This window comes from Cetorhinus maximus, chromosome 16, assembly GCF_964194155.1.
Source record: "Cetorhinus maximus chromosome 16, sCetMax3.hap1.1, whole genome shotgun sequence".
NCBI classification, from domain to species: domain Eukaryota; kingdom Metazoa; phylum Chordata; class Chondrichthyes; order Lamniformes; family Cetorhinidae; genus Cetorhinus; species Cetorhinus maximus.
Window position 1 is genome coordinate 29815404 of NC_135894.1, and position 20276 is coordinate 29835679.

The 20276-nt window shown below is 40.1% G+C and overlaps 1 protein-coding gene across 5 annotated transcripts in view; it reads right to left on the minus strand.

Annotated features, from left to right (window-relative positions):
- Nucleotides 1–275: 275 nt before the first annotated feature.
- The window catches only part of wbp4 (WW domain binding protein 4), a 64293-nt gene continuing 44292 nt past the window's right edge, over nt 276–20276 (minus strand). For 3 of the 5 annotated variants that reach the window (XM_078559587.1, XM_078559584.1, XM_078559586.1), the window contains 2 exons: nt 8200–8372; nt 276–1010 (listed from right to left, as the gene is read on the minus strand). In XM_078559587.1, the coding sequence (XP_078415713.1) occupies nt 809–1010; nt 8200–8372 (375 nt within the window). In that variant the 3' untranslated portion in view covers nt 276–808. The remainder of the gene's footprint in view (nt 1011–8199; nt 8373–20276) is intronic. The other 2 variants (XM_078559588.1, XM_078559585.1) reach the window with 1 other exon arrangement.

The following is a 20276-nucleotide window of genomic DNA, read 5'->3' on the forward strand; positions in this document are numbered from 1 at the left end:
TCATTCTCCACCTCCATATTTTTCAGCATTCTCGCCCAAAGCTATTCCCCTTTCAGTCAAACAAATAGCTGGGTGGGCTACACAACTGCCATCAATATGCCTCTATCTGACAGGAAACCCTCTCCCCCCCCCACAAAACTGTCTTTTCATCTGCACTTTTACTGCAACATTCTAACAGCTGGACTTGGATTTAAAGTAATGGTGCAGCAAAACACAATTGAAGGATCTGATGACACGCCAGTGTATTAGCACTCAGTAAAATCTCAATCAGTGGGCACATCTCACAATTTTATTTTTGACAGCATTATCTTTGCATACACAAGTTACTGTGCAAAAATATTTTAAACAGCTTTCTGTAAGGACTTTATGCAAAGATGCGATTATGTTTAAAAAATCATTAAATCCAGCATACACTCTACAGAGCTCAATTTAATGCATAACTATAGGCTGTCAGGGGATACATTACTTTCTTTTTTATTTAGTACAACAAAAAAAAACTTGACGTCTTAACAAAAGAATTACCAAGACAGATGCAGTAAATGCTGCTGTCAAACCAGTCACAAATCTAAATTAATCTGATAAAAATGGCCACTGAAACACTATGTTTTGCAGGATTTTGCACTCTTACTCAACTTGCAAGTTGTTAATTCTAAACCATATATTTTAAAAAGAAACACTTTTTAAAAAAAAATAATGCAGTATTTTACACCAAACAAGGCAATTAACTTTCATGAGTTGAAAATCTAGGCAAATTTATTTACTACAACAATCAAGACCGAATAGCACTGAACATATTTCTGAACTGCATTCAGTTATCATTTCCTTTCTGCCGCAGGTTTCTGGATTTGCCATTTTCAAGTTTTCTTTTTTTAAATACCGTCTCTCCACCTGCGTCATCCCTCAGGGAAGTTATTTCTTTTTGTTTAAACTTAACTTTGGGCTCATGCTTTACATCAATCACTGGTGTTGCTGAGCAGTCAACTGTCGGTAACTGCAAGTCGATCTGCTCTCTGTGGGGAAAAAGGCAAAAGTTTAAGTAAGCGGACCAATTAACAATTAACATTAATACTGCAGACACGGAACTAAATAAAGCTTCTGATCAATTTAAGCAGTTATAATTTATACAAAGAACAAAGTAAAGTACAGCACAGGAACAAGCCCTTGGGCCCTCCAAGCCTGCACCGATCATATTGCCTGTCAAACTAAAACATTTTGCACTTCCGGGGTCCGTATCCCTCTATTCCCATCCTATTCATGTATTTATCAAGCTGCCTCTTAAACACCACTATCGTACCTGCTTCCACCACCTCCTCTGGCAGCGAATTCCAGACACTCACTACCCTCTGCGTAAAAAACTTGCCCCGCACATCTCCTCTAAAGTTTTCTCCTCTCACCTTAAATCTATGTCCCCTAGTAATTGACTCTTCCACCCTGGGAAAAAGCTTCTGACTATCTACTCTGTCCATGCCACTCATAATTTTGTAAACAAGACCTTTCACATCCATAGCCAGTTCCAAAGCACTTTACAGAAACATAGTGACTATGTAATGTAGGAAAAGTGGCACCAATTGCCACACAGCAAGGTCCTATATACAGCAACAAGACTGTATGACTAGATTTCTATGATTTTTTATGTAATGCTAGTTGAGAGATGAACATTTACTGGGATACTGGGGAAAATTTCCCTGCTCTTCTTCAAATGCTGCCATGGGACTTTTTTTTAACATTCAGCCAAAAGGGTAGACAGAGTTTCAGTTTAACATCTCATCAAAACGATGACACCTCTGACAGTACAGCACCCCAAATACCAGACAGGAATGGGGAGTCTGGAACACGACTTAAATCCACAGCTGTCTGACTTGGAGGTGAGTGTGCTTCCGAATGGTTATGATCCTATGATTCTTTGAACTGAGCCAGGGCTAATATTAACACATCAACTGCTCTAATAATTAGACACGATTTTATCCTTATAATTTTCTCCTCCTGGTTTTCCTGTACACATTACCCAAATTATAACCATTTACCACCTATGTTGAATTCACTGTTACACCTACAGGAACTGTATCCTGCTGTAGTGCTACATACACACACTATTTTCTGATCACTTTTTTCAATATTGCCCCCCACTTCCACCATCTCCCATGCCCACATTGCTGACATTGTTACCCTTTACAGCCACAAAGTTCTTTAGGTGCCTGGCTACAGCCAGAGGAGGAAGTGACTGACAGTAGGTCACACCAATGGCATGTTGAGCTGCCAGGATCCCAATACCCTCCAGATTTACCTGACATTAGCATTTAAAGCCAAGAATATGGAGCCTTTTTTGGCCCCAATTAGAGCCTTGTTTAAGGTGACTGGTTAATTTCTCTTCAGAAGATGGCACTCTTTTGGAAGTACATTTGCAGTAGGGAGATGGTGGCATAGCAGCTAATGCAATGACGAGTTCAAAGCCCACCACGGCAGCTGCTGGAATTTGAATTCAATTAATAAATCTGGAATATAAAGCTAGTCTCAGTAATGGTGACCATGAAAATGTCGTCGATTGTTGTAAAAAACCCACCTGGTTCACTAATGTGCATTAGGGAAGGAAATCTGCCGTCCTTACCTGGTCTGGCCTACATGTGACTCCAGGCCCACAGCAATGTGCTTGACTCTTAAATGCTCGCCGAAATAGCCTAGCAAGCCACTCAGTTCAAGGGCAATTGGGGATTGGCAACAAACGTTGGCCTTGCCAGTGATGTCCACATTCCATGAAGGAATAATTTTTTTTAAAACTGCCTTCTATAGCACAAAGGCAAAGGCATATTAGCAGTGTCCTGTGCATTGTAAATCTCAAAGGAATGTCATCCATTGTTGTCCCAGGTGGAAAGATCAAAACGATCAAGTCACGTGACCAATGCTCCCTCTAATTTTTTTCCAGCCACGCGCTGAACCAATTTTGTCATGTACACTAATATCAAGGTAATATGGGGATGTACACTATGAGTAGAGACAAAAAACCCTCCGTGTAATAAATATTTTTTCAAAGTTACAAAAGGTATGGAAGGAGAAGAAAGAGTACCACAGCCAGCCATAGACATGGAACATCACATCTAGACAGTCCACAAATTTGGCATCTGAACTCAACCTCTAGGTTTTGAGTTCAGCACCATAACCACTACACTACCATGCACGAGAGGGGCATTTGTTAGTTTTTATATCGTAACTATATTTTAGTCATTTGACAGAAGAAAAGTTGAATTGGTAGCAATGGCCCAAGACAAGGCAAGTTCAAAATAGAAAGAGCCAAGGAGGTTTGTCTTTTGAATTGATGGAAAATGTGGAGAAGGCAACTTTTTTTTTCAGTTTACTGAGTGTTTTCTTTACTTAAAACTGCTAATGAATAGTGAGGTAAATAGCTCAGTAATTTCTTCACACAACAACCAAACAATCGGGCACAGGTAAAGGATCTCTGTGAATTTGGAGAGTAGTTGGCTCTTGTGAACTGGAGGGTGAAGGTCTGAGAGACACTGGGCTGAATTTTTGTCCAGGTTTAGAGGTGGGTTTTGGTGCACGAATGGCCACACTGGTTTTTTTTTGGAGGAAATCTGATTTCCCTCTGCATTCTTGACCCCATGCCATTTTCCTCTGGCCTTTTTGTGGGTCAGGAATGCCAAGCATGCAAATGCACACCCACCTCCACTGATGTTGGGTTCCCCATTTTAAACGGGGGATGAAGATCGGATTTGGTGGTGTGGGGTTCTGGGAGCCCATTAAAAGCAAATCAGGTTTGAGACTTTGTGAAGAAAATTAAAAGTCTGCTGAGGAGTCGGGAACATTTGGAAAGGTAAGTGTAAAATGTTTTCACTATTAGATGCTGAGCAGGGTGAGAGTTAAGGTTTAGGGGGTCTTTGAACAATGTTGGGAGCCATGCTTCTGTCGCTGAGAACCGAGGCAGACCTTTTCACCAGCCTGTTTCCACACCCGCACTGGTTTGCAGCTTGCACACTACACTGTGAACCTGAACCCTTCAGCAAAAGAGAAAAATCCCCAAAGTCACATCAGTTGGAAGTGCAGTTGGTGAGCTGCAAAATTGTCTGACTCACAAGTGGGCTCCCAAGAGAAAATCCAATCCACAGTGTCCCTGTGGTGAATTGAAGGTGGGAAACTATATCTGGGAACTGGGGAAGAGAGTGTTGTGGTGAAAAGAGAATAGAATCCCAGGAGGGAGAATAACTGTTGAGGTATTTCTTGAGGAAATGGTGTCATTTATTCTATCTAAAGTGTTTCAGAATTGATGGCCCATATTGAAGTAAATAAATACAATTTGATAGCAATTACAGAGACATAGCTGCAGGACGACAAAGATTGGGTCCTTAATATTGAGGGGTACATGACAATCAAGAAGAATAGGAAGCTAGATAAAGATGGAGGGGTAGTACTGTTAATCAAAGAGGGCATTGGTGCAATAGTTAGAGGTGACCTTGGAGATCAGGATGTAGAATCGGTTTGGGTAGAGATGAGGAATAGTAGGGGAAAAAAGTCATTAGTAGGAGTGGTCTACAGGCCCCCTAACAGTAGCCACAGTGTAGAGCTCAAGATTATTCAAGTATTCAAGAGAAAATACTGTGTGCTTGTGATAAAGTGACAGCAATAATCATGGGTGATTTTAATCTATACAAACTGGAAAAATCAGATTGGTAGTAGTAGCCTGGATGAGGAATTCTTAGAATGCTTTCGAGATAGTTTCTTGGAGCAGCATGTTCTGGAACCAACAACACATCAGGTTATATTAGACTTGATATTGTGTAATGTAACAGGATTAATTAATGACCTCGGAGTAAAGGCATCCCTAGAGAGCAGCGACCACAATATGATTGAATTTACATCCAGCTTGAAAGGGAGAAGAGTGGGACTAAAGCTAGTATCTTAAACTTAAACAAGGGCAACTATGTGGGGATGAAAGCTGAGCTAGCTGAAGTGAGCTAACTGGGAAACTAGGCTAGAGGATGGATCAATAGAGAATCAGTGGCAGACATTTAAGGTGATATTTCAGAGTATTCAGAATAAGTATCCTACTATAAAGAAAAATTCTAAGGGGAGGACCCACCATCCATGGTTAATTAAAGAAGTTAAGAAAAGCATCAAACTTAAGGAAAAAGCATTCAAACACCACAAAGATGAGTCACAGGACAGATGATTGGACAGAATATAAAGAATGGCAGAGAATGACTAAAAGGTTAATCAGGAGAAAGAAATTAAGGTATGAGAGGAGGCTAGCTAGAAATGTAAAACGGATAGCAAGAGTTTCTACAGGTATTTAAAAAGGAGTGAGTAAAGTGAGTATTGGTCCTCTAGAGAGTGACAGAGAGGAATTAATAGTAGATAATAAGGAAATGATGGAAGAAATGAACAAATATTTTGCTTCTGTGTTCACTATAGAGGATACAAAAAACATTCCAGTAATAGCTGCAAATCAGGTGGTGAACGGGAGAAAGGAACTTGGTGAAATTGAAATCACTAGGATACTGAGTAAATTGATGGAGCTGCAGGCTGGCAAGTCTCTGGATCCCAATGGGCTAAATGCTAGGGTCTTAAAAGAGTTGGCTAATGAGGTAGTCGATGCACTGGTGATCATTTTCCAAAATTCGTTAGATCCTGGAAAAGTTCCATCAGATTGGAAAGTAGAAAATATAACCCCTCTATTCAAAGGGAGGCAGGCAGAAAACCAGAAACTATAGGCCAGTTAGCTTGACGTCTGTCGTAGGGAAATTATTAGAATCGATCATTAGCGAGGTTATAGCTGGGCACTTAGAAGAGCTCAAGGTAATCAGAAAGAGTCAGCATGGTTTTGTGAAAGGAAAATCATGTTTAACCAATTTATTGGAGTTTTTTGACGGAGTAACATTCAAGCCTGTAGACATACTGTACTTGGATTTCCGAAAGGCATCTGATAAAGGTACATCAAAGGTTATTACGGAAAATAAAAGCACATGGTGTAGGGGGTAACATATTAGCATGGGTAGAAGATTGGCTGGCAGAAAGCAGAGAGTATGCATAAATGGGTCTTTTTCGGATTTGCAGGATGTCACGAGTGGAATCCCACAGGGGCCTGTACTTGGGCCTCAACGTTTTACGATTTACATCAATGACTTGGATGAGGGGAATGAAGACCATGATAGCTATATTTGCAGATGACACAAAGATTGGTAGGAAAGTATGTTGTGAAGAGGACATGAGGAGGTTGCAGATGGCTATGGATAGGTTGAGTGAGTGGGCAAAGATCTGACAAATGGAATTTAATGTGGGAAAATGTAAAGTTGTTCACTCTGGCAGTGAAAACAAAAAAGCAGAGTATTACTTAAATGGAGAATGGCTGCATAATTCTGAGGTGCAGAGGGATCTAGGTGTTCTAGTCACAGAAAGTTAGTATGCAGGGACAGCAAGTAATCAAGAAGGCTAATGGAATGCTATCCTTTATTACAAGGGGTTGAGCATAAAAGTAAGGATGTTATGTTTCAGTTACACAGGGCATTAGTGAGACCACACCTCGAATACTGTGTGCAGTTTGGTCTCCTTATTTAAGGAAGGATGTAAATGCATTGGTGGCGGTTCAAAGGAGGTTTACTAGATTGATACTTAGAACAAGTGGGTTGTCTTTCTACTGGGGTTTAGAAGAGTGAGGGGTGATTTGATTGAAGTATAAAAGATCCTGAACGGCCTTGACAAGGTGGACGTGGAAAATATGTTTCCTCTTGTGGGTGAGTCCAGAACTCGGGGGCACTGTTCTAAAATTAGGGGTCACCCTTTTAGGACAGATGAGGAGAATTTTTTTCTCTCAGAGGGTTGTGCAACTTTGGAACTCTCTGCCTCAGAAGATGGTGGAGGCAGGGTCATTGAATACTTTTAAGGCGGAGGTAGATAGATTCTCGTTAGGCAAGGGAATCAAAGGTTATCGGGGTTAGATCGGAATGTGGAAATTAAAAGACAAGATGATCAACCATGATCCTATTGAATGGCGAAGCAGGCTCAAGGGGCCGAATGGTCTACTCCTGTTCCTATTTCTTATGTTATGTTCTAGATTAAAGATTTATAATTTGTGTTGCAATTAACCACTTCACCATTTTTAAAGTAAACTGTCTCTCATAAAGCACACAAAAGTGAATTGGGGAGAGGGAGTATTTGGAAGCATGCATGGTTTAAATTGTCCCATGAGATAACCTCACAGGAACCTTTTAAATTATTATTTGGAGACTTGGTTTTAGAATCTAAAACTTTTCACAAACTCCCTAGAAATGCCCTTGTGTTTTTAAATGTGTTGGATGTCTTTGGGACCAATCTTCCTTTAATAATTCCACAAAACCAGCTGCAACAGAATGACTAGATCAGTGTATTAACAAGCCCAGACATCCTCCAACTCCTAATGCTTACTCGTCTTTCAACTTGCCTCATGCTCACTACTTCCTGCCACTCCCAACTTGACGACTCCCTCCCCAACTCTCCATCCCACTCGCTGCCCCACTCGCCGCCTCCCCTCCCAGACCCTCCCTCTCACTGCCTCCTCTCCCGATCCCTCCTGCTTGCTGCATCCCTTCCCACTCACCACCTCCCTCCCCGACACTCACTGTGAACAAGGACTCAGGAGAGGGGCTGCGAGGGTCGGAGAGGGAAGCAGCAAGCGCAAGGGAACCGAAGAGTCAAAGGCAAGCATGCCCCAGGAAAGACAAATGCTGATATAGCTTCAGGCTCCAGCAACTGACATGGGTGAATTTCAGCTGCTAATTCTACCTGATTAATCAGGTTAGGCTTGGCTCATATCCATTAATTTCCCACCATGTGGGAGGCTACCAGTTCTTTGCTCATCGGCTTGAGTGACAGTAAAACCTCACTGAACCATCAGGATGTGTGCAGCTGTAATAATTAAGTGCACAACACTTCATGAAGTGCACTGTTATGCGGCTGTGCAGGCACTTAGCTGAGAAGGAACACTGCATGTGACTAGGAGTTTAACATGTTTAACTGCACGATGATCAGATTTATAAGAGTCGAATTCACTGGTGCATGAGAAAAATGGGATCGAGCAGGGAATACATGCTGTGGCCTTAGAATTCACAAAAAAGTGATTAACAAGTGAATAAACAGTGGAAATGTAATTTTCTTTGAACATCAAATATTTGATATTGGAAGGAAGATTAGTGAGATAAGTGATTAGATACTCACTCCTCTTCCTCTTTTATAGTTTCCCATTCTCCATATGGGTTTACTTTCTTTTTATTTACAGTATTCTTTGCTTCTTGTTGGGGCTCATCTTGGGGCAAATTGTTTTCCTCTTCTGTGTTGAGCATTTCTCCAGGAGCCTTCACTTCACTGCCATCACCTGGACCACTTTCCTGCTGGAACACATCATATTTAACTACAATCTTTGAATACACACAGGTCATTTTCTACAACCAAAGAACACTTCAGCAGTTAAGGATTATTCAGGTCCTCATGGATTACAATGAAACATTTAAAAATGGCATTGAAACAAAGGATCATTCAAAGAAGTAAATTAGCTTGCCTGTATGGCAATGTGTATCTGATCCAAAACAAATGGGGCAGCAGGAGGCACTAATTCATTATTAGAAACCAAACGTAATCAGGATATCAGGAAATGTGGGTGTATATAGAACAGGACTGATGGTTAAATGCTGCAGGATAAACATTTTAAAAGGACAGGGAAGGAAGAAGGGGAAGGGATAGCTGCACTAATCAGAAATAACAATGGCAGTAGAAAAAAAAAGATCAAAAACAACATTGAGTTGAAACAAAATCACATGGATGGAAATAATGGGTAATAAAGGGACCAATCATACTAATAGGAGTAAACTATAGACTTGCTAAAAGGGAAAGAGAACTGGAGGGAGAAATATACAGGTAAGTCCATCAAATGAATAGAAGATATAGAATAACCATGGGGGATTTTAACTACCACCAAATAAAGTGCCAAGAAGAGGTACTGAAAGAAAAAAAGTGAATGGCGGTTTTCGTGAGTTCGGGAGTAACAGGAATCATGGCTGGGTCTAATAATGGGAAATGAACCACAGTAGACAAGAGAAGAAAGCACAGTGGATTACCTAGGCAAAGTATACTATACAATAGCGATCACAACATAATGACTGAGAACCAAGCAAGAAATTACGAAGCAAAAAAATTGGAAATAAGCAGATGAGAGGTGAGAATGAAACTAAGGAAGGTAAACTAGACAAATATATTAACAGAGGTTCAATAGAATAGGAAACAAGTGATCAGTAGGGCTCAGGAGAAACATATCTTACTAAAAACAAAAACTAAATAATGAATGATACCAGAACATTGAGGGTACAACTATCAGGAAAAACTCAAAGGCTGGAGCTCTTCTCTTAAAAAAAAGACAGAGATAACCTAAAAGAGCTATTTAAAACTATGAAGGTAATTGGCAAGGTAGAGAAGATATTTCCACTTGTGCAGAGTCCAAAACTAGGTGCCATAAATACTAAATGGTCACTAAAAAATCCAATAAAGAATTCAGAAGAAACATTTTTACTCAGTTAGAATGTGAACTCACTACCACAATATAACATAAGAAATAGAAGGAGTAGGCCATTTGGCCCTTCTTGCCTGCCATTCAATAAGATCATGGCTGATCTTATTGTGGCTCAACTCCACTTTCCTGCCTGTTCCCCAAAATCCTAGACTCCCTAGTAGGGCAAAAATCTGTCTAACTCAGCCTTGAATATATTCAATGACCCAGCCTCCACTGCTCTCTGGGGAAGAGAATTCTACAGACTAACAACCCTCTGACAGAAGAAATTCCTCCTCATCACTGTCTTAAATGGGATACCCCTTATTTTTAAACTGTGCCTCCTAGTTCTAGATCTCCCCACAAGGGGAAACATCCTCTCAGCATCCACCCTGCCAAGCCTCCTCAGAATCTTATGTTTCAATAAGATCCCCTCTCATTCTTCTAAACTCGAATGAGTATAGGCTCAATCTGCTCAACCTTTCCTCTTAGGACAACCCCTTTGTCTCAGGAATCAGCCTAGTGAACCTTCTCTAAAAAGCTGCAATGCAAATATGTCCCTCCTTAAAAAAGGTGATCAAAACTGTATACAGCATTCTAGACGTGGTCTCACCAATGCCCGTACAGTTGTAGCCAGACTTCCTTACTTTTATACTGCAACCTTCTTGCAATGAAGGCCAACATTCTGTTTGCCTTCCTAGTTACTTGCATGCTAACGTTTTGTGATTCATGTACAAGGACACTCATTCCTCTGTACAGCAGCATTCTGCAGTTTCTCTCCTTTTAAATAATATTCTGCTTTCCTATTTTTCCTACCAAATTGGACAACCTCACATTTTCCCACATATACTCTGCCAATTTTTTGCCCTCTCACTTAACCTATCTACATCCCTTTGCAGGCTTTTGCATCCTCCCCACAACTTGTTTTTTTTTAAACCTATCTTTGCATTAAATGTGTCAGAAAATTTGGCCACAATACACTCTGACCCTTCATCCAAGTCTTTAATTTAGATGGTAAACAGTTGACACCCCAGCACTAATCCTGTGATCCCACTAGTTACAGTTTGCCAACCTGAAAATGATCCATTTATCCTGATTCCATCGCCTGTTAGTTAGCCAATCCTCTATCCATGCTAATATATCATACCCAACACCCTGAGCTCTTATCTTGTATAGTATCCTTTTATGTGACATGTTATTGAATGCCTTTTGGAAAAGCAAATACACTGATCATTTTAAGTTCTTTCTTCCCTTTATCCCCTTTATTTTCTACAATTCTTGGGATGCTTTTTGTGTCTTCTACCATGAAGACAGACACAAAACTCTTGTTCAAAGTCTCTGCCATTTCCTGGTTTCCATTACTAATTCCTGTCTCATCCTCTAAGGAGCCAACACTCACTTTAGTTACTCTCTGCCTTTTTATATACTTGTAGAAGTTCTTACTGTCTGTTTTTATATTTCTTGCTAGATTACTCTCATACTCTTATTTCTCCCTATCTATAATTTTTAGTCATCCGTTGCTGATTTCTAAAATTTTTCCAATCTTCTGGCTTAGCAGCAATCTTCACTCATTGCATGTATTCTCTTTCAATTTGATACCATCCTTAAACTTTGTTATTAGCCTTAGGTATTACATCCTTTGCATAAGAGTCTGTCTTTCTCAATGGAATAATAGCTTTGTTGAGAGTTATGAAACATCCCCTTAAATATATTCCCATTGCTTTGCTACTATCTTAGCTTTGAATCTATTTTCCCAGTCCACTGCAGCCAACTCTGTCTTCTACTTTTGTAGTTGCCTGTATTTACGTTTAAGACACTAGTTTCAGACCCACATTTCTCACCCTCAAACCGAACATGAAATTCTATCATGTTATGATCACTCTAGCCAAGAGGATCCTTTACAATGAGGTCATTATTAATCATGCCTCATTACACATTACCAGGTCTAAAATAGTCTGTCCTCCGGTTGATTCCAGAACATATTGTTCTAAGAACTCTATGAACTCATCCTCAAGACTACCTTTGTCAATTTGATTCATCCAATCGAAAAGATCCTTAAAATTGATAATTGCAGGATGTTCTTACAGGCTCCACTCTGGCCTACAGTAGTTACTGTTAGGGGGCCTATAAACTTTTGAAAGCGACTTCTTTCCCTGCTATTTATATACGAACATACGAATTAGAAGGAGAATGCCACGCAGCCCCTCAAGTTTCTTATTTCCACTCAAACTGATTCTACATCTTGATCTTTTGAGCCAAGGTAATTTCTCACCACTGTACTGATCTCACCGTTTATTCACAGAGGTACCCCACCTTTTTTTTTTCTATCTTTCTGAAATGTCAAATACCTTTGAATATTCAGTTCCCAGCCTTGGTCACCTTGCAATCACATTTCTGTGACAGCTATCATATATGTATTTGTTTCAATTTGTGTTATCAATTCATCCATCTTGTTACGAATGCTGCAAGCATTCAGACAAAAAGCCTTTAGTTCTGTCTTTTCACCATTTTGCTCTACTCTGCACCAGCAAATAGGGTCAATCATGTTTGTACACACTGTTCCTTCCTGTCACACTCTGGTTATCATTGCCCAGATCACTACCTTGCACTACTGCCTTGTCCTTCCACGTGAACTTTCTACATCTCCTCTTCATATGAATCCTCCCCCCACTATTTAGTTCAAAACCGTCTCTACAGTCCTAGTTATATGATTCACCACTTGAAATATGCTAGTGTCCTGAAGGCCCCCACGTGCAGAGGTTGCAGCAAATAACACAAATGCATTTATGGGGAAGATCTATAAGTACTTGGTGGAGAAAGCAATACGAGTATATGTTGATAAGCTGCAATGAAGTAAGGCAGAAGTTTTCTTGACTGAAGAATAAACACTGGTATAGACCTGTTGAGTGAAATGGCGTGTTCCTGTGCTGTAAATTCTAAGTATGTAACAATGGATGTGTTGCAAAGTTTGTTTACAGAATACTCTTGATTTTTGAAAACAGAACCTGACAATTTGGAAATGGTACTCGATCAATACATGGTCAATGAGTTACTTAACAGCAAAGGAGCTGTATACATGAGACAATTGCTTCTTTTATTTATTTCTTAAAATCCAAGTGCCAATTCCTCAGTTAATTAAAAAAAACTAGAACTAGATCTTGGTATTCTCAGTACTTTCAACTGGAAATTCTAAGTGTAGTCCAATAGTAACAATCCAAACAATCATAGGCCAGTTATACTATGCCTTGCTATGGATGCCAGATGTACTGTGAGAAATGCATTTTTTAAAATATATTTTTGGGGAATATTGTGTTATACTGTGAAAAGGCTGTGTGCACACGCATGTGTGTATAATTTTGTTAAACTGGGCAGAGATTAATAGGAGACAGGTTGTTGGGGGGGGCGGGGTTTAAAACATGAAAAGGATTGAGGGGTTAAGTTTGAGGTACAAGTAAACAGGCTGGATCTAACATTTGCATTTTTAGATAAGTTGAGGGTTCGTTTGAATATCAAAGGGGAGTCAGAGGTAACACAAAACAAGTTTGCATTTTCCAGGAGGCCCATAGGCAAATAGAAGGGGGGATATTATATTTTATTTACCCGAAAAAAAGACAAGATGGAAACATGAAAGATCTTATATTTGGAAGGATCTGAGTTTCAAAGAGGTGTGAAAATAATGGAACCTCAGATGAAAGAAGAAAAAAAGGTATTTTAGAGTTATTGTGGAGAGCTTAGAGCAGCTGTTTGAACAGTAGTGGCTGCAGCTGGAGCTGTGAGATGTAGCAGCTGGAGATATAGCTGGAGCTGTGGCTGAGAGATGATGCAGTTTGAATCAGTCATCCAATCAAGCCAGAAAAGTCTTGGGTTGCAAAAAGGTTTTATTCTGAAGTTTGGATTTTCACAGCAGAGTGGAAGAGAGTTACAGGTCACGTGGTATGCCTTTACTGAAGCTACAGCACTTTGCCCTGGGTAATATTACTGGATTGTTTATAGTTAAACATCTATAACAGAGTGTTGCCTAGAAGGTGTTTACTTGTGGGTCTGGCCAAGTAGAGAGTATTTTTGGTATGACTAACTTTAACTGTGTATCTGTAATCTTGTGTGCTTAAGTTTTCTTTTTTCTTGTTAATAAAAAGTTTTATTTTTAATTTTTAAAATCCCAAAACTGTTATTGGACTTAATGCTGCTGAAGTCAGTATGTCCCTTTCTCATTTTCAGAATACAAAAAAAGTGTATGGCCCATAAGGCAAGTTTTCCTCTGGGATTTGGTTTGCGCAGCAATTAACACCGGCTGTGGTCATAACAGTACGTGGATCTAAACCCAGGTAGATTAGAGTCATCGCCTGACTTTCACACTGATACAGTGAAAATGTTCCCAGGTCTCTACAATGAAATTGTAAATGTTGGAGAAAGCACTAGTTATTGAATAACTACCACCAGCAATCATAGGAGTCTTGTGCTAGTTACATCAACTTTAAGAACTCTCAGTCAGTGATCGAGGGCTCCTCAAGTTTTGTAACATAGACCACTAAAGGACTTACAAAGCTGGATGGTCTAAAGTTTAGGGGACTCAGACATGCATTGATGGGAGGAGTCTAGAGTTTTACAATTCAAAGTATTTGGGGATTACTTCTGGCAATGAGAAACAATAACTTTGGACAATATTCTTGTGACCAGCATTCCTCAATGCTGTTTGAACTATTTAGGGATAATACCAATCTCTTATATAGTTTCAGCTCTAAAATGCTGAGATTTTGGAGACGTTCAGCTCATTTTCAATATGAAAAGCATCAACAAAAATTCTTATAAGTGGATATTGATCTTACTTTAAATAAATCAGTATAAAAGGTGATTAATGCCATTTTTAGAAGTATCAGTACTAAGCATTACCTATTAAAAACAGATGTTGTTGAAAATACTCAGCAGGTCTGATGAAAGATTATTGAACTGAACATCAATTCTATTTCTCCACAGATGCTGCCTGACCTCTGTATTTCTAGCAGTTTATGTTTTTATTTAATATTTCTAGCAACTGCAATGCTTTGCTTTTTTTCAAGCTAATTTGGGTATAGTTAAGCTCTTTATTCTATGAACATACAAATTAGGAGTAGGCCACTCACCCCCTGGAGCCTGCTCTACCATTCCATAAGATCATGGCTGATCTAATTGTAGGCTCGACCCCACATCCCTGCCAACCCCCGATAACTTTTCACCCCTCTTGTTACTCAAGAATCTATTTAGCTCTGTCTTAAAAATATTCAAAAACTCTGCTCCCACTGCTTTTGAGGAAGAGAGTTCCAAAGACTCATCACCTCTGGAAAAAAAAATGTTCTCCTCATCTCTGTCTTAAATGAGTGACCCCTTATTTTTAAAGTGACCCCTAGCTCTAGATTCCCCCACAAGATGAAACATCCTCTCCACATCCACCCTGCCAAGACCCCTCAGGGTCTTAAACGTTTCAATCAAGTCACCTCTTACTCTTTTAAATTCCAGTGGATACAAGCCTAACCTGTCCAACCTTTCCTCATTAGATAACCTGCCCATTCCAGGTATTAGTCTAGTAAGCCTTCTCTGAACTGCCTCTAACACAGTTACATCTTTCCTTAAATGAGAACAGTACTGTACACAGTACTCCAGGTGTGGTCTCACCAGTGCTCTGTACAACTGAAGCATAACCTCCCTACCTTTGTAATCAATTCACCTCATGATAAACAATAACATTCTATTAGCTTTCCTAATTACTTGCTGTACCTGCATACTAGTCTTTTGTGAATCATACACTAGGACACCCAGGTCTCTCTGAATTTCAGAGTTCTGCAATCCCTCCCCATTTAGATAAGAAGCTTTTTTTATTCTTCCTGCCAATATGGACAATTTCACATTTGCCCATATTATACTCAATTTTCCAGATCTTTGCCCAGTCACTTAAGCTATGTCCCTTTGTAGCCTCCTTATGTCCTCTTCACAGTTTACTTTCCTACCTATCTTTGTGTCGTCAGCAAATTTAGCAACCATACCTTTGGTGCCTTCATCCAAGTCATTTATATAAGTTGTAAAAAGTTGAGGCTCCAGCACTGATCCCTGTGGCACACCACTTGTCAACCAGAAAAAGGCCCATTTAAGCCAACTCTCTGCTTCCTGTCAGCTAGTCAATCTTCTATCCATGCCAACATGTTACCCCCTACACCATGAGCTTTTATTTTCCACAACAACCTTTGAAGTGGCACCTTATCAAATGCCTTCTGGAAATCGACGTACAGTACATCCACTGGTTCCCCTTTATCCACAGCACGTGACTCCTTCAAAAAAACTCCAAAGAAATTGGTTAAACATGATTTCCCTTTCACAAAACTATGCTGACTCTGCCTGATCACTTTGAATTTTTCTAAGTGCCCTGTTATAAGTTTCTGTAAATTTTTCCCATTCCCGATCAGTTGTTCCCATAACCTTTGCAAGATTGTCAATTCAAAGACAAACAATTCACTTCCATATAGAATGCTGATAACCTTAATAGAGAACGCTTATATGCCAACATCTTAGGCTGAAGGTGGTGGGGTAGCTCTATTAATTAAGGATGACACTAGTACAATACTAAGAAATGACCTTAGTTCTAAAGATCAAGATGTGGAATCAGTTTGGGTACAGATGAGAAATAACAAAGAAGTCACTTGTGGGAGTAATTTATAGGTCCCCCAACAGTAACTACATTGCAGAATGGGGTATACAGAAGAAATAATGGAGCTTGTAAGAAAAGTGTTGCAATAATCATGGGTGATAGCAATCTACATATAGATTGGATGAATCAGATAGGTAATGGTAACCTGGAAGATGAGTTCATAGTGTGTATTCGGGACAATTTCTTAGAGCAGCATATTCTACAGTCAACCAGAGAGCAGGCTATTCTAGACCTGGTAATGTGTAATAAGGCAGAATTAATTAATAATCTCACAGTAAAGGAGCCTCTGAGTAGCAGTGATCGTAACAAGATTGAACTTCACATTCAGTTTCAGGGTGATATTTGTGAGGCTTTTAAAAGACTAGCCTTTTAAACTGAAATAAAGGCAATTGAGAGGGAATGAAGACAGAACTGGCTAAAGTGAGCTGGGCAATTAGTTTAAAGGATAGGACATTTAAAGGAGATATTTCATAACTCTCAGTAAATGTATATTCCAGTGAGAAAGAAAGGCTATGAGAAGGACACACCATCTTTGCCTAACTAAAGTAGTTAAGGATAGTATCAAATTGAAAGGAAAACTGCACAATTCATGAAGATTAGTGGTAGATCAGAAGATTAGACAGAATTTAAAAACCAGCAAAGAATTACTAAAATCTAATAAAGGAGGGAGAAATGAGAGTATAAGAGAAAGCTAGCTAGAAATGTTGAAACTCAACATCTGTTTTTTCTGAGTATTTAAAAGGAAAACAGTAACTAAAGCAAGTGTGGGTTCTCTAGAGAGTCTGGGGAATTAATAATGAGTAATAAGGAAATGTCAGAAACGTTGAGTAGATATTGTGTCTGTCTTCACTGTAGAAGACACCAATAGCATCCCAGAAATACTTGTAAATCAAGAGGTGAAAAGGAAGGAGGAACTTAAAATAATAAAAATCATCAAAGGGTACTGAGAAAACCATTGAACAAAAGGTTGAAGAGTCGCCTAGGACTTGATGCCCTGTATCCTAGGGTCTTAAAAGAAGTGACTGCTGAGATAGCAGATGCATTGGTTGTAATTTTCCAAAATTCCCTAGATTCTAGAAAGGCCTATCAGATTGGAGAAAAGCAAATGTAACCAGCAGCAAACTACAGGCTAATTAGTCTAATTAATTAGTTAATTAGGGAAAACTTTAGCATCTATTATTAAGTAGGTTATAGCAGGGCAAAAGTCTTAATGCAACCAGGCAGAGTCAACATGGTTTCGTGAAAAGGAAATTGTGTTTGACTAATTTATTAGAATTCTTTGAGGAAGTAACAAGCAAGGTGGATAAAGGGGAACCTGTAGATATGGTGTACTTGGATTAAGGCATTTGATAAAGTGCCACATCAAAGGTTGCTACACAAATTAAGAACTCATGGTATAGGGGGTAACATTAGCATGAATAATGGATTGGCTAGCTAACAGAAAGTAGGAATAAATTGGTCATTTTCAGGTTGACAAGCTGTAACTAGTGGAGTGCCACAGGGAGCTGTGCTGGGACCTCAACTATTTACAATCGATATCAATGACTTGGATGAAGGGACTGAACAAATTGTTGTTAAATTTGCTGATGGCATCAAGGTAGGTGGGAGAGCAAGTTGTGAAGAGGACATAGAGAGTCTGCAGAATGATATAGATAGGTTAAGTGAGTGGGCAAAAATTTAGTAGATGGAGTATAAGGTGGGAAAATGTGAACTTATCCACCTTGACAGGAAGAACAGAAAAGTAGACATTATTTAAATCGAGATTGCAGAACTCAGTGGTAGAGAGAGATCTGGGTGTCCTCGTACATGAATCACAAAAAGGTTAGTATGCAGGTACAGCAGGTGATTAGGAAGGCATATGGAATGTTGTCATTTATTGAAAGGGGATTGGAATATAAAAGTAGGGATGTTTAGCTACAGTTGTACAGCATGTTAGTGACACTATATTGACAGTACTGTGTACAGTTTTGATGTCATTACTTACTGAATTGGCAGCAGTACAGGGAAGGTTCATTAAAGTGATGCAGGATGAAGGGGTTATGAGGAGATGTTGTACAGGTTGAGCCTGTAACCACTGGAGTTTAGAAGAATGAGAGGTGATCTTATTGAAACATACTAGGTTCCGAGGGGACTTGACAGGGAGGATGCTGCGAGGATGTTTCCCCTTAAGGGAGGGATTAGAATTAGGGGACAGAATCACAGTGTAGTAGAGGCCCTTCGGCCCATCGAGTCTGCACCGACACATGAGAAGTACCTGACCTACCTACCTAATCCCATTTACCAGCACTTGGCCCATAGCCTTGAATGTTATGATGTGCCAAGTGCTCATCCAGGTACTTTTTAAAGGATGTGAGGCAACCCGCCTCCACCACCCTCCCAGGCAGTGCATTCCAGACTTTCACCACCCTCTGGGTAAAAAAGGTTTTCCTCACATCCTCCCTAAACCTCCTGCCCCTCACCTTGAACTTATGCCCCCTTGTGGCTGACCCTTCAACTAAGGGGAACAGCTGCTCCCTATCCACCCTGTCCATGCCCCTCATAATCTTCTACACCTCGATCAGGTCGCCCCTCAGTCTTCTCTGCTCCAATGAAAACAACCCAAGTCTATCCAACCTCTCTTCATAGCCTAAATGTTTCGTCCCAGGCAACCTGGTGAATCTCCTCTGCACCCCTCCAGTGCAATCACATCCTTCCTATAATGTGGCAACCAGAACTGTACACACTACTCCAGCTGTGGCCTCATCAAGGTTCTATACAACTCCAACATGACCTTCCAGTTTTGTAATCTATGCCTTGATTGATAAAGGCAAGTGTCCCATATGCCTTTTTCACCACCCCACTAACATGCCCCTCCACCTTCAGAGATCTATGGACACACACGCCAAGGTCCCATTGTTCCTCTGAACTTCCTAGTGCCATGCCATTCATTGAATACTTCCTTGTCAAATTACTCCTTCCAAAGTGTATCACCTCACACTTTTCAGGGTTAAATTCCATCTGACACTTATCTGCCCATTTGACCATCCCGTCTTTATCTTCCTACAGGCCAAGACACTCAACCTCACTGTTAACCACCCGGCCAATCTTTGTGTCATCCACAAACTTACTAATCCTACCCCCCACATAGTCATCTATGTCATTTATATAAATGACAAATAATAGGGGACGCAGCACAGATCCCTGTGGTACGCCACTGGACACTGGCTTCCAGCCACTAAAGCATCCTTCTGTCATCACCCTCTGCCTCCTACAACTAAGCCAATTTTGAATCCACCTTATCAAATTACCCTGTATCCCATGTGCCTTTGCCTTCTTTATAAGTCTCCCATGTGGGACCTTGTCAAAGGCTTTGCTGAAATCCGTATAAACTACTTGTTCAAAAATAAGGGGTCTCCCATTTAAGACGGAGTAGAGGAGAATTTCTTTTCTCTCAAAAGGGTCATTAGTCTGTGGAAGTCTCCAGGGAGCTGTGAAGGCTGGGTCATTGAATATATCCAAGGCTGAGTTATATAGATTCTTGATTGACAAGGGAGTTATAAGGGGTAGACAGGAAAGTAGAGTTGAGACCACAATCAGATCAGCCAAAATCTTATCAAGTGACGGAGCATGCTAGTGGGGTTGAATGACCGACTCCTGCTCCTAATCTATATGTTCAACAAAATCAAAGCCCTTTCTTGAAAGCCAATATAGTCTGTGACAGTCAATAGTTATTATATACTAGCAGATAACCCTAGCTGTCAGGATTTTATAACGCTAAGGACATTTATGCCATGTGTGACACTGGAGCCACTGATTCAGTGACTGAATAATTCCCCTTTGATTCCAAAATGGAATTTGGGAAAATGGAGGAGCGGACTTTAATCTAGATCACCAGGGATAGGGACCTGGGATTTAGCTCAAATGGGCTGATTTAAGACTTGGCTCACGAGCGGCTTATGGCTTTCAAGGATTCTAAAGTGTCCTATGATTGGTTTATGGTAGTGTGTGTTTGTCAGTTTCTTTGTCCCTCTGTCTTACAAAGATGTAAGTGGTCTAATTAGTGATGGACAAAGGACAAGTGGAGCCCAAATACAGTTGTAT